The sequence below is a fragment of the Saprolegnia parasitica genome, assembly GCF_000151545.1.
Source record: "Saprolegnia parasitica CBS 223.65 unplaced genomic scaffold supercont2.36, whole genome shotgun sequence".
NCBI classification, from domain to species: Eukaryota; Oomycota; class Saprolegniomycetes; order Saprolegniales; family Saprolegniaceae; genus Saprolegnia; species Saprolegnia parasitica.
The window spans coordinates 223708-236171 of record NW_012156430.1 but is presented as its reverse complement, the minus strand read 5'-3'; the positions used below and the strand labels follow the sequence as shown (position 1 = coordinate 236171).

At 56.8% G+C, this 12464-nt stretch overlaps 7 protein-coding genes across 7 annotated transcripts in view; 3 read left to right on the top strand and 4 right to left on the bottom strand.

Moving 5' to 3' along the window:
• Positions 1-711, bottom strand: part of SPRG_20593 (hypothetical protein) — a gene marked incomplete at both ends in the record, with an annotated part of 1901 nt that extends 1190 nt beyond the window's left edge. Inside the window, 2 exons of the mRNA XM_012347540.1 lie at positions 15-580; positions 633-711. Of these exons, the coding sequence (XP_012202930.1) occupies positions 15-580; positions 633-711 (645 nt within the window). The remainder of the gene's footprint in view (positions 1-14; positions 581-632) is intronic.
• A 1128-nt stretch (positions 712-1839) lies between these two features.
• On the bottom strand, positions 1840-2430 carry SPRG_08258 (hypothetical protein). The gene has a single exon (XM_012347501.1). The coding sequence runs from the start codon at positions 2389-2391 to the stop codon at positions 1876-1878; it is 516 nt and encodes a 171-aa protein (XP_012202891.1). The 5' UTR covers positions 2392-2430; the 3' UTR covers positions 1840-1875.
• A 274-nt stretch (positions 2431-2704) lies between these two features.
• Positions 2705-4396, bottom strand: SPRG_08257 (hypothetical protein; the record flags this gene model as incomplete). Its single annotated transcript, XM_012347500.1, has 3 exons — positions 2705-4009; positions 4059-4187; positions 4235-4396. 3 exons carry the CDS (start codon positions 4394-4396, stop codon positions 2705-2707), a joined length of 1596 nt encoding a protein of 531 aa, XP_012202890.1.
• A 743-nt stretch (positions 4397-5139) lies between these two features.
• Positions 5140-6282, top strand: SPRG_08256 (hypothetical protein; the record flags this gene model as incomplete). The annotated part of the gene is made up of 4 exons (XM_012347499.1): positions 5140-5508; positions 5553-5855; positions 5905-5991; positions 6040-6282. 4 exons carry the CDS (start codon positions 5140-5142, stop codon positions 6280-6282), a joined length of 1002 nt encoding a protein of 333 aa, XP_012202889.1.
• Positions 6283-6446: 164 nt separating this feature from the next.
• On the top strand, positions 6447-8577 carry SPRG_08255 (hypothetical protein; the record flags this gene model as incomplete). Its single annotated transcript, XM_012347498.1, has 6 exons — positions 6447-6885; positions 6928-7268; positions 7320-7403; positions 7458-7791; positions 7861-8546; positions 8572-8577. The coding sequence occupies 6 exons, from the start codon at positions 6447-6449 to the stop codon at positions 8575-8577; spliced, it is 1890 nt and encodes a 629-aa protein (XP_012202888.1).
• Positions 8578-9762: 1185 nt separating this feature from the next.
• SPRG_08254 (hypothetical protein) lies at positions 9763-12040 on the top strand (the record flags this gene model as incomplete). Its single annotated transcript, XM_012347497.1, has 4 exons — positions 9763-10436; positions 10487-10739; positions 10793-11340; positions 11392-12040. The coding sequence occupies 4 exons, from the start codon at positions 9763-9765 to the stop codon at positions 11915-11917; spliced, it is 2001 nt and encodes a 666-aa protein (XP_012202887.1). The 3' UTR covers positions 11918-12040.
• On the bottom strand, positions 11959-12437 carry SPRG_08253 (hypothetical protein). The gene has a single exon (XM_012347496.1). It carries the CDS (start codon positions 12422-12424, stop codon positions 11996-11998), a length of 429 nt encoding a protein of 142 aa, XP_012202886.1. The 5' UTR covers positions 12425-12437; the 3' UTR covers positions 11959-11995.
• Positions 12438-12464: the final 27 nt, after the last annotated feature.

Here is a 12464-nt window from a genome sequence, read left to right as displayed (position 1 = left end):
AAAATCGATGAGACGGAGAAACGTCCCGCGAGCGTGATGGTGTGCGCAATGAAAATCGTGAGCGCGACCTTGGCCGACTCGGACATGCCGAGGACGTTCAGGATCGCGAAGGTCCCGAGAATGCCGGTCGCGCAGTGAATGTGGTTGAGGTCTTCGATCTGCTTGCGGAGGTAGTCGGACGCCGAGACGGCCGAGACGACGCCGGTGGCGAGGTACGCAATGATGGCGAGCGCCGACGTGAGCGCAGCGACGCGCTTGGACGTCGAGTTGAGCATCGTGTTGTACGAGCCGCCGTTGAGCGGAATGGCCGAGACGACTTCGACGTAAATGAAGCGGAAGAGATACATGACACAGGCGACGAGGAGGTTGGCGAAGGGCGCAAACTTGCCGGCCTTCGAGGCCACAATGCCGGACGAGTAGAGGCAGCTCGAGAGCACGTCGTTGCCGCTAATGCCCGTCGAGTACCACTCGGACAGAAAGTGCTTGGGCGCGTGCATCTCTTGGTGGATGGCCGCGAGCTCTTCGGGCGCCGGGTGAAGGCGGCCCGTCGCGTTGCCAAGGCCCGGATAGACCCACGAGGCTACACCAATAAGAAATGATGAGTTGTAGGCACGATGGCGTCGAGGACGTACGGCCACGCTTGGCCTCTTGGTCGACTTCAAACGTAAACCGGCGGCGCGGCCGGAGGTCGTCCGGGTAGTGGATTTCCATGGACGAGGCAAGTTGGTGACTGGCGTCGAAAGCAATCTTTGACACGCGGCTTCTGATTGGGCGACCGAGCGTCAGGCGCAGGTGCGATTCGAAGTTTGCGGGGAATCTTCGATTGTGGTCGGGAATACGTGGCAACCGAGGCTGGAAGCGGAGCAATCGTTCACGCAGTGGCACCGTTCTTGCGAGGTCGCTTGTCCGTCAGTGCATCCTGCCTTGTATGCCTTGTATGGCTTGTATAACTTGTATGCATTTTCGGTAGACAAGGCAAGAACATGGTGGCGTGCGTGAAGTGGAGCTTGCAGTTGCCGACTGTGGCCAGCGCAATTGCTGGTGACGATGTATGTGGCCAGAATGGCGTGCGAACTCGCAGCGCAATGACGTGCAGCGATCACTCTTGGCGTCATCAAGTATGCAGGAGCGTGTGGAGTGTACTGTGCGGCCTCGGTGTATGTACTTTGTGCTCGCTGTGGCCGAATGCGTGGCCGACACAGCTACATGGCGGCGGCGCAGATGATGGCGTCACCGAAGGGTGTTTTAGCTCTGCGTACAGCGACATGTCGTAGGGCAACGGGGAAGGCGAGTCTGCCCCGAGAAATGCGAACCGTAGTCGTAGCCGGCGTGTGTGTGTGTGGTGGGAAACTCGAGTTCGCAGTGAAAATCAGATCGGTGTGGGTGGCGTCGAAGTTCGAAGTGTGCCGGGACCATGCAACCGCAGTGATGCAGCCGAAGCTTCTGTGCATTTGCGGGTGGCATGGCCGTCTGTGCTACTCTGGTTGACCACGAAGATGTGGCTGCCACGTTTCTAGATGTGCCATGGCGCTCGATCGCGGCTTTCTCGGATTCTGTCGGTCACTTTATGGGTGCTGGGATCCCCAAGGAACCAACGAACCTCGTCACCTGGGCGTCGTCAATGAAGTGACGTCATTGCATTCTGCCCCGAATCACCCGTTCCCCAGAGCAATGTGAGTAAACTTGGTTGAGCGGATGTAGCCTTGACAGCGACGGCCACATCCACGGCCGCATCCAAACCGAGCCTTCCGCATCCCTGTTTCGTTAAACTGTATCGTCCTCAACACGACTTGAGCACCTCACCGCCCTCATCGAGCACGCGATGCAGCTCAGCCCCAAGATATTAATGAACCGCTCTACATCTTGGTAGCTTTATTAGCTGCGATGGGCCGACGGACGGGCCCAGACAGCGTACTTGTGCATGATGATGGACGCGGCGACCGTGACGTTGAGCGACGCGGTGCCGCCGCCGTACTGCGGAATGTAGACAAACCCGTCGCAGATGGCTACTTGGGCGTCCGAGAGCCCGCTGCCTTCGTTGCCGACCATAAAGGCCATCGGCGCCTCGGTAAACACATCCGGGTCGTTGACGCTCTTGGCGTTGTGGAGGATCTCAATGCCAACGATTCGAGTCGACGGGTTCTGCGTCTTGAGGAGGCTCCGGCACTCGACGAGCGTCGCGCAGCGTGTGATTGGAAAAGGCAGCTCGAAACCTGAATCTGCAAACTGGAGGAGCGCCGCCTCGAAGCTCAGGAGCTTGTGGCCCACGACATAGGCCTCGACGACACCAAAGGCCGCCGCGCTCAGAAGCAGATCGCGGATGTTCTTGCGCTTCTGGATGTTGTTGATGATCCAGATCTGGCCGCGCGGTGTTGCTTCGATCGCGCTCATGCCGCTCGGATGATCCGCCAATCAATCCAAATGTGGTCGCGACCCTCTCAAGTACGCTTTTCGGCATGCAAGATCCATGGACGCACTTGAGAGAGAGGTACAAATGCCTATTGGCTAAACACACGCCACTTTGATGCGCTTACCGGTATTTAGATTAGCACAGAGGTGAGGAGGACGAAGAAGATAACAAATACGGGTGCGCAACGTCGCCAAGGGCGTCGAGGTGGCCAACGTCCTCGAAGATCATCTCGTTGAAGTATGCATAAGATACAACTCAATTTATGAAGGAAAAGAATTCGCGCATCACCAACATTTACTGCACGACAATATTAAAGTGCTGCGCAAAAGTGCGGAGCATGGCTTCAAGGCGATCATTCCGGGCGCGTTCTTCACGGACAATGGCGTACACCGCGGCGATTTGGGTCTCGTTGTCGACCTCGACGTCGTCGTCCGACACGTCTCCGTCGGCGGCGGCGGCGGCCTCCACCTCGAGCATAATATGATGGCGGACCAGCGGCATTGTCTCGTCCGTGGGCACCACAGGCATCGCGCGGAGGCCGATGGTCTTTTCACTGCGGATGATGCACTCGGCGAAGCTCACGCGCGCCTCGAGCATGGCCATCTCCATGACGACATGGTCCATCGCCTTGTTGAGCATCGCAATGAGCACGTTAAGGAAGAGAACAATGACCAAGGTTGCGTGCGTCAGCAGGAGCGTGTAGCCGAGGACGTACTGGCCCAGCCCCGGGAGGTCCTCGAACGGATCGAGGTCGATTTGGCCGAGCATGACAAGAAAGGTGGTCACAAAGCTGTGGGCGATCGTCGCGTAGGCGTCAACGTCGTCGCGGCCTTCGAAAAGGAGGTAGTACGCAATCGCATACGCGCACTGGAACGGGGGGTAGATGGCCATGAACTGGACCACGTCGTTGAGCGTGAACGTCATGAGCGAGATGAGGTACCCGGCGGTGTTGTGGATCTCGAGGTACTGAACCCCGAGGGCCCACGAGGCGAACGTGACGATGATGCCGAAGTAGAGGCGGACGTCGTCGCTGAACGGGCAAAAGGTCTCGGTGACGACGAAGACGAGGATCGCAACAAAGGTCGGGAGCTTCACCTTGTTGAAGAACGAGCTGAAGTAGTGTGCCGCGTTGCGCCCGACAAAGATGAGGAAAAAATCGCAAATGGCCTCGACGGCGACCTCGAGCAGCTGCAAAACGGTCGGGTTCGCGTCGACGTTGACCTCGCTGACGAGCTCGAGGATCTCAAGCCGAATATAATACAGCGTCGTGGACGTCAGCACGAGGTTGTTGCAGCGCACAAACCAGATCCAGTTGACACGGGCAGCGATCAGATCGGAGCAGAAATGGAGCGCAAAGAGCACAAGACCGATGGCAGCGATGGACTGGAAGGCCCAGCGCTTGCGGTTGGCGTACTGGAAAAAGTTGGTCGCAGCAAGACCGAGCACGAGCGCGACGCCGGCATTCAACCAGACGAGCAGCTGGGTATGGAAGTTGGGCGACTCGCCGTCGCTCAGGTCCATCGTCACTGCAAGCGTCAGCGTCGTCAGCAGCAAGAGGTAGAGCATGAGCTGCTGCATGTACATGCAGCACGCAAAGCTCTACGAGATGTGCTTTACAAACCTGTAGAATGCGGGAGGAAGGACATACCTGCCACTTGATGTTTTCGACTTGGCGCATGACTGGGTGGTTGAGCAGCTCCTTGGTTGCTGGATGGCGTAGAATCGTAAACAGAATAGAGTTCCGCAGTCGTCCGTCGCTGCCGTAGATTTCACGAATCTGCAATGCAAGTGTGAGCGCCATCGTTTTGCGAGAGGACGGCGTACCTGGGCGTCGTGGAAGCCGTTGTTTCGAGTGTCAATGACCTTGTTGAGCTCGATCGCGGCCTCGTGCACCCGGTTGTTGGTGATGTAGCACCGCAAGGCGCCGAGGTCAAACGGCGCCGTGTGGACGTCACGGCGGTGGCGGTGGTTGCGCGCGGCTTGCATGGCTTGAACGGACTGGTGTCGACGGGCGAAAAGGCAAAGTGAGAGAGTGCACCATGGCAACCGCCTGTACGTTGAAAAATATGATCAAGGTGCGCAGCCCACTCCCAACGACCAAGTGCTGGTGCCAACTCGCACGCATTCAGGCGTAGCACTACGTATGCGAAGTCTTCAAATTCGTTTTTGCTAATTTGGTTTCAACGCGAACACGTTTGATTGATAAATATGATCAACTGCCAAGGCCAGAACATGACGTGGCAGCTTGGCCGCCAGATTGCATTTCTATATTTTTATTCCCACCTTGCTACAATGCATTCAAACACCGAGTGTTGAGACGAAATAATAAAAAGATTGGTCGACAGGACGACAGGCGCTGCAGGAGCTGGAGCTCTGTACATTTTTACGCTTCTCATTGCCTTCGTCCTATGGTGTTCAACCGGCTTGGATCGTTCGGTTGAGAGCTTTGAGCTGCTGTGTCGTCGGTGCCTCTACTAGGAAGTTGGATGGAAGTTGCGTGTTCCTAGCCTGCGCGTGCCGTTTCATCGCTCACCTGATAGACTTGATGTTTGTATGTGGACGGGCAGGCAGCGACGGGATCCATAATAGTATTCTGTGATTGAAATAAGACATACATACAACAAGTGATATATCGATAATACTATAAAACCAATACAAAACACGCAACCAACCGGAGAACAAAATAAGCCAATCACAAGAGGCGAGCCAAATCCAAATCGCTGCAGTAAATGGCGACGGACCGGGCAGCGCGGGCCTTCAGCAACACGGCCGAGTGGATCCATGCGACCAAGGTGCTGGCCACAACGCTGCGCGAGTTCGTGGACCTCCAGACCAAGCACAAGGAAGAGCTGCGCGACTTTTCCGAGCAGGCGACCGCGCAGCTCGAGGCGGCGCAGCCGGCCTCGACGACGTACCATGGCAGCGGCCTCATCCTTGCACGCGTCTCAGCGCTCTTTGCCCAGGTCGCCAGCGCGCAGGACGCCATGTGCATCAACCTGCCGCTGGACATTGACGAGCTCGAGCAAGAGCTCCAGCGCCACATTGAGCGCTTGCAGACGCTGCAGACCGACGCGACCGAGCGCAACCGCATCTTTGAGGTGCTCGCCGACCATCGATAGCGTATGCATATGCAATAGCGTAGGCGACGAAGACGCAGTACCGCGCATCGCTCGAATCGTTTGACGTATCGTTCCAGTCGGCGGCGAAAGCGCTCGAAACCGGCATGAACAAAGGCGGTATCGACCCGTACATCTTCGAGATCCTCGACTCGGACGACCGCGCCGAGATCCGCACGGGCAAGGAAACCAAAGTGGTCGAGCACATCGCGCACCAGATTCGCGCGTCCAAGGTCGCCAAGGCGACGTGCGCATCCCAGTACAAGGCTTTTCGCAAGATTGCAAGCGACTACATTCGGTCGCTCGAGTCGATCGAGCTCAACCAGCAGGTCTCTTCTTCCAAACCGACCTCTGGAAGATCTCAAAAACCTATTTTAGCAACTCGAGCAAGACTGCAGCCAAACCATTGCAAGCATTGTCCACAAATTTATCGTGTGCTACATGTCGCTCATCAAAAACATGGAGGTCGAACACAAAGTGTGGACAACTTGTCATCAATCTCTACGTGGGTAGTACGATACAAGACAACTCAACGAACGCATCGAGGAAGAGACGCAGCGCACGATCGAAGACGAGCCGCTCACGCACCTTCTTGCGAAGGAGATCCACGCCGAGCTCCAAGCCATGGCACCGCCGATGCCGGGGCCATTGGAGCTCGCGTACTTTCTCGAACAGTTTGTTCCGAGTGCACCCGTGCGGCCGCTGCTCGTGCGCCATCAAGCCGCCCGCCTTAACGTCTTTGCGCCGTCGTCCTAGTTGACATACAACGATCTAGCTTCAACCAACTAAACGATTATTCTGCCATGTCGACTACACTGTGTCTGCTGCTGGCTTGGTCGTTTGAACAGTAAACAATATGTTGTCTCGATCCGGAGCGTTATTTGCATAGAAATAGAAGAGACAGCGCATGCAATCGTAGCATGGGCAGCCGTGCGTCCCGAGTCCTCCCGAACCCTGTGCCCGAGAGCGCAAAAGGGCCGCGACTGGTCCGCACCAAGCACCACAACACACGCCGGAAAGACGCCGTGTGGCAGTCGAGCATCCTCGCCTCGCTTTTTTGCGTCGAGCCGCCGCTGCAGCTCTCAGGCATGTCGCTCGATGTCGTGCTACTCCCAGCGATGATCGCGTCGGGGCTAGACCGCCTCCTCATCTACGACGGAGCGATATCGGCTACCGTTCTCGGTGTCGGCGACGTTGCGTTTCACGTTCAACCGATCGTGCGTCGCGCGACCGCAGCTTATGAGGACGCGCAGTCGCTCGTTCAGTTTCTCCACGATCAAAAGGATGTGCGGCGCTTTGTGACGGACGAGGTGCTCATTAGTTGCGTCCGAGACACGCGGTCGCACAATCCCCACGAAGGTACGCGCGCCATGGATGGACGAGTTATCATGGATCGAGTAGACAACTTGTACATCCTCCGGTTTGTGATTCCAAAGGGCAACCACCTGGATGTTGTCGCCAAGTCGGTCCTCGCCACCAACATATTCGTGCACGGCAAGGTCCGCGCGCTGACCGTCTCGGTCGATGCGGCGTCGGCGCCAGCAGCCATGGCGACAATGGCCAAGTGGCGACCGGTTGCCTCGGTTGAAAGCTTTGACCGGTCGAGTCGAGACGAGCGCGTTGCGATCAGCGAAGACTGTGTGCGCATCCTGCGCGCGAGTCCATTTTTTGCAGACATTTCAACCCGCGACCTCACACAGCTCGCAGATCTCGGCACGATTTCCATCGTTGATGCCAACGTGGTATAAACAACTCTTCTTTCTCATAACGCACGACGCAGCGAACGATGCTAGCGTCTCATGGCCGAAGGCGAAATCGGTGGACGAGAAATGTCCATTCTATTGGCAGGAACCATCGCGGTTAAAAAAACGGACCCGGTTCGATCCCGCCAATTTTTGTCCATTTGGATGGACTCAGGTACACCACTTTAGGCACAAGGAACGATGCGGACCGTCACCGTGCTTCACAGCGGGTCGTGCATTGGCGAAACCTCGTTCCTGGTCCACATGGCTCGTACGGCGACGCTCGTTACCCAAGCCGCGTGCATGCTCCTTAGCCTCGACGGCAGCAACTTTCTGCGCTTTCTCCAGCACTTTCCTCAAGTCCACCGGAAATTGCAAGGCATGCTCTGCGAACGTTTTGTGCACAACATTGCGGCGCAAGGCAGCGTGCCGTTCTTTCGTGCGATTCCGCTCGAGCGTCTCGTCGCGTGGGCCCAGCACTGCTACATTGAAGACAATGTGCCCGCGCACCAAAGCGTGCTACGTACGTTTTTTCATTGTAGACATTCTGTCTCTTGTATTGTGGACACTATGTCTCTACGATTTTTTGTAGCAATTGTTGGCAAGCCCAAGTTTAGCATACTCCTTTCAGGCAGCGTCGAGCATCTCCAAGGCGGGACGCAAAAATCACTTGTCTCGACATCGGGGTATTTCGGCTCGTTTGGCCACGTGCCGTTGCCGCCAACAGGCCCCTGGGGCAGCGAAGCTAGCACGGCAACACCATGCGTCTTTCTCTCGTGCGACCACGCTGCGACGGACATGGTCTTTGATCGCGCGGCGGTCGCCGCGATTCAGCTGCGACTGAGTCGACAGAATATCGACGTGATGCCACTGCTTAACCTCCCGGACGCACGCAAGGCGATTCTGGAGTTTGCCGGCGCCGAGTTTAGCACGGAAAACATCGAATTTCTGCTCGCCGTGCAGCAGTTCAAGCTCTCGCCGTCGCTCGAGCGCGCAATGAGCATCTGCAACGAGTTTGTGGATGCACGCGCGGCGCAACAAGTCAACATCGAAGCCAAGATGCGCGAAGACATTCTTGTGTCGCTCGCGGCGCATAAAAGCGGCCGACCGTTGTCGTCGTCGCCGGTCCTTTTCGCACCTTCTGGGGCGATCGCGTCGTTGTTCGATGGCGCATTTGACGAGATCTTGCGGCTCGTGCGCAAGGACACTCTGCCGCGCTTCAAGAAGACGCCGCTCTTTGCAGCCTTACTCGCGGCGTACCCACTCTTTGAGCACGCCGTTCCAAGCTCGCCGTCGCCACCAGATTTAAACCCCGAAGACAATCACGTCCACCGCCGATTTGCGACCATTTTGAGCCAAGTGCGCGACGATCCACGCAAGCGTCGACGTCTCCGGTCCGTCTCCCGCCGACCGTTGTTGCTTGTACGTTGTTCTTGGCTCCTTTCGTTTTTGAGAAAGCATGTGCGTGGTAGGAGCCACTATTTACTGCCATCACCCCCCGTATGCCCCGCACACCTCGGTGATCGAGCCAAGAGACTTGTTATTGACAATGCACATCTCCTACATACGCGTGGTCTTCGTATGGTAGGTCTGCACAACGGAGATGGCGGTTTCCAGATAGCAAACTCCCCGCAAGGGGTCCCTCCAACATTGCAGGCACCTACCATGCTCGCTTTCCTGCCTTGCTCGCTTTCACACTTTGCTGTGCTTGTTATGTTGCACATTTTGCATGTCCAAAGCAAGCAGAATCAAAATAAGTGCATATAAAGGAGCAAGCCACTTCAACAATCAACATTAAAGCTCGGGGTTAAAGCTGAAGTTTCAAGCTTGCGAACCTGACACAAATAATGCAGTTCTTATTATAATTTCCATCACGAGCTCAAGCAACCACTGTGGTATCTTGAACGTTCAAATGCGAAGCAACAGACCAACGGGCAACCCAACAGCTCGTCAACAACAACAAGACATCAACAACAACATGGCGAAGCCCAAGACGACCACGACGATCAAAATGCCACAGCTAGCTGTTTGCTGGTTGCTTGAGCTCGTGATGGAAATGATAGAGCTGCATTATTTGTGCCACGCTAGTAAGCTTATAACTTCAGCTTCAACCCTGAGCTTCAATGTTGAATGTTGCAGTGGCTTGCTCCTTATCTTGAACCTGATTGTTCTTGGACATGCAAAATGTGCAGCACGACATTCTGTCTTGTCTGGCACAACTGCAGTTGCTCCTACCGCGTCTCCAAGAAACACCACACCGTTGGCCCTTCGTGTACAAACGTCGACCTACAACTGTAAAAAAAATCGATGCTGCAGGTCGTGCTCAACACGCATGCTAGCGAGGGAATGCGACGAGGTACAAGGTTACGGTCCCAAAAGGCGAAACCGCACGCGTCCTTTCTCCCATCAGCGGTTTGTAAGTGACTTGAGGTTAGTATAGCGGTGGCGGCCGCGCTAAAGTTAGTCTCAGGTCCGTTTCCGAGCGGTGGCAAAGATGGGCGGGACGTGCACGCGCATGGCGCTGAGCGAGCGGCAGGAGATCTGGGGCTCGAGCCTCCTCTCGCCGCTCTTTGTGGAAGACGACATTGAAAGCCTCGGTGTCTCGTCCGTGCCGCACACGGCGCTCCCCGGGTCGTCGATCATTTCCGCGCGGACGAAAATCGCGCTCTTGTACGACGGCAAGATCACGGCGGTCGTGCCGCAGCTCGGGTCCGTCGCGTTCAACGTGAGCGCGTCGAGCAAGTTTACCGGTGTCCACATCTTTGCCAAGGGCAATCTGTCGGTCTCGCGATTCTTCAAGGACCGGAACCGGTCGCCGAACGCGTCGAGCCAGTTTACGATCGACACGGAAGAGATGCTCGTGTCGGCAAACGCGACCAGCGGGTCGCACGAGTTCCTGCTCCGCTTTTGCATGACGAAAACCAACGGCAACGAAGTCGTCATCAAGTCGTATCGCGCCACGTCGATTCAAGTGCTCGAGCGGAGCAAGTTGCTTGCGCTGGAAAAGCCGTCGAGTGCACTCGCGTCCAACGTCTACTACCTTGTCAACAACGTCCTCAACTCGGACTCGCTCACGCTGCTCCGGTCCGTATCGTTTTTCGCCGACATTGCCGACGAAAAGCTCCTTCGCTTGGCCGACCTCTCCACCATCAGCGTCCTTGCGCCGGGGTACCATTCCATGTTGCGACGATCGATGATCGGATGCATGGCGATGCTAGATGCGTCGTCTTCCGGGAAAACGACGAAGAAGGGTCCGAGATGTTCATCACGCTCGCGGGCGCCCTCGAAGTGAGCTCCAACCAGAGCGGGCAGTCGATCGTACTGGCCACGCTTCACGCTGGGTCGTGCTTTGGCGAGATGGCTCTCATGACCCGCGTGCCCCGTGCGGCGACGATCAAGGTGCTCGACCATGCAATGCTGCTCTCGATCGAGCGGGATTTCTTTCTGCAGTTTCTCGACGACAACCCCGAGGTCCTTTTACTATCAAACTATCAAGACATGCCTCATCGTCGACGCATCCATAGGTGCAGAACAAACTGCGCCATTTACTCCAAGAACGCTTCATGAAGAAGGCGTTGTCGTCCAACATTGTACCCTTCTTCCAAGCCATCCAACTGGACCGGCTCATGGAACTCTCGCACCACTTTGTCGTGGAAGACACGATTTGCACCGGCGATGTCATCTTGACGCCTGAGACGTACCACACCAAGTTTTGCATCATCATTTGCGGGTCCGTCGAGGCGAGCGATGTCGTCGGCGACTCCAAGATGGCCACCGTGCTCTCGCCGGGGAGCTACTTTGGGACGTTTGCCCACTTTACGCACGCGACCACGGTCGAGCACACGGTCGTGGCCAAGACGCCGTGCGTGCTCTTCACGTGTACGCGCGACGTGAGCAACCGCATCCTTGGCACGTCACCCGTCGTCTTGGCCGAGATTTACATTCGCTGGCTGCGCGAACTCGTCGAGCTCAAGCACGTCATGCAGCACCATAAGGCGCGCGACTTTTTCCTGGCATTTTGCCGCGCGGAATTCAGCGAAGAGAACGCGCTCTTCCTCATCGACCTCGACACGTACGACGAGGATGCTCATGAAGATCACGAGGACGATGCAGGATGATGTAGGTACATGGGCATCGAGGCCATGGGCGCCCGGCGAGAGATGGCGCTCTTCCTTTGCGAGACGTACATTAGCGCGACCGCGCCCAAGCAGGTCAACATTGACCACAACATGCGCGAGAGCATCATCAACCAGATCGCATCGCTCGGTCTCCGCGGCCTCGAAGATGAAATGGAGGTCGAGCTCACCGTCTTTGAACCGGCGCGCTACGAGATCACGCGGCTCGTGACCAAGGACAGCTTCCCGCGCTTTAAGCGCACCAAGTTCTTCACCGAGATGCTCGATGCGTTCGCGCCGTATGCACATGCCCGTCATATTTCGCTCGCGGATGCAGTCAACCAGTTCAAGGAGAAGATCGTGCTGAGCCCGCGGGACGGCGCGCGCGACGACGCGGGCGCCCTCTTTGGCCGCTTCGAGAAGATCGTCGACGCGGTCAACCTCCACAAGAACCGGCGAACGACGCTCATGGGCGAGAGCCAGCCGATCGCGCGCGCGCGAAGGTCCGTGTCCCGCGTCCTCGCCGACCGATGAAGCCTTCAAGCGGCCTGTACAGACGACGCATGTAGTAGTAGTATCGTAGAATCAATGGCGTCGGTTGCTGCTAGTTTATTAGACGAGGTGCAATAACGTTTTCAAACACGCTTCGAGGTTGCCTTGGGCTTCGCGCAGCTTGCGCTCGGCGGTCGCCATCGGAAGGTTCATCTCGGCCGCCAAGAACGCGACGTCGTCCTTGGTAATCTTGACAGCGGCCAGCTCCTTCTCATGCGAAAGGGCCTCCTGCTTGTCGGCTTCTTCGGCTGCCTTGAGCGTCGAGAGAAGGTGCTTCATCGTGTTGACGTCGATCGCCTTTTCATTCTCGTCGTCGTTGCCGTCGAGCTTCTTCATCGCGCTCGTCTCCTCGGCCTTGGTCTTGTCCGACTCCTGGGCCTCGTCCTCTTCGTCATCGTCTTCCTCACGCTCCGCCTGCGTGGTGTCGTTCGCCGCAGGCTTCTCGGCGGGCGGCGCATCGGCCTTTTTGGCGCTGGCAGCTTTGCTCATGCTCGAATCGTAGTTTTGTGACCACCATACACAGACCCCG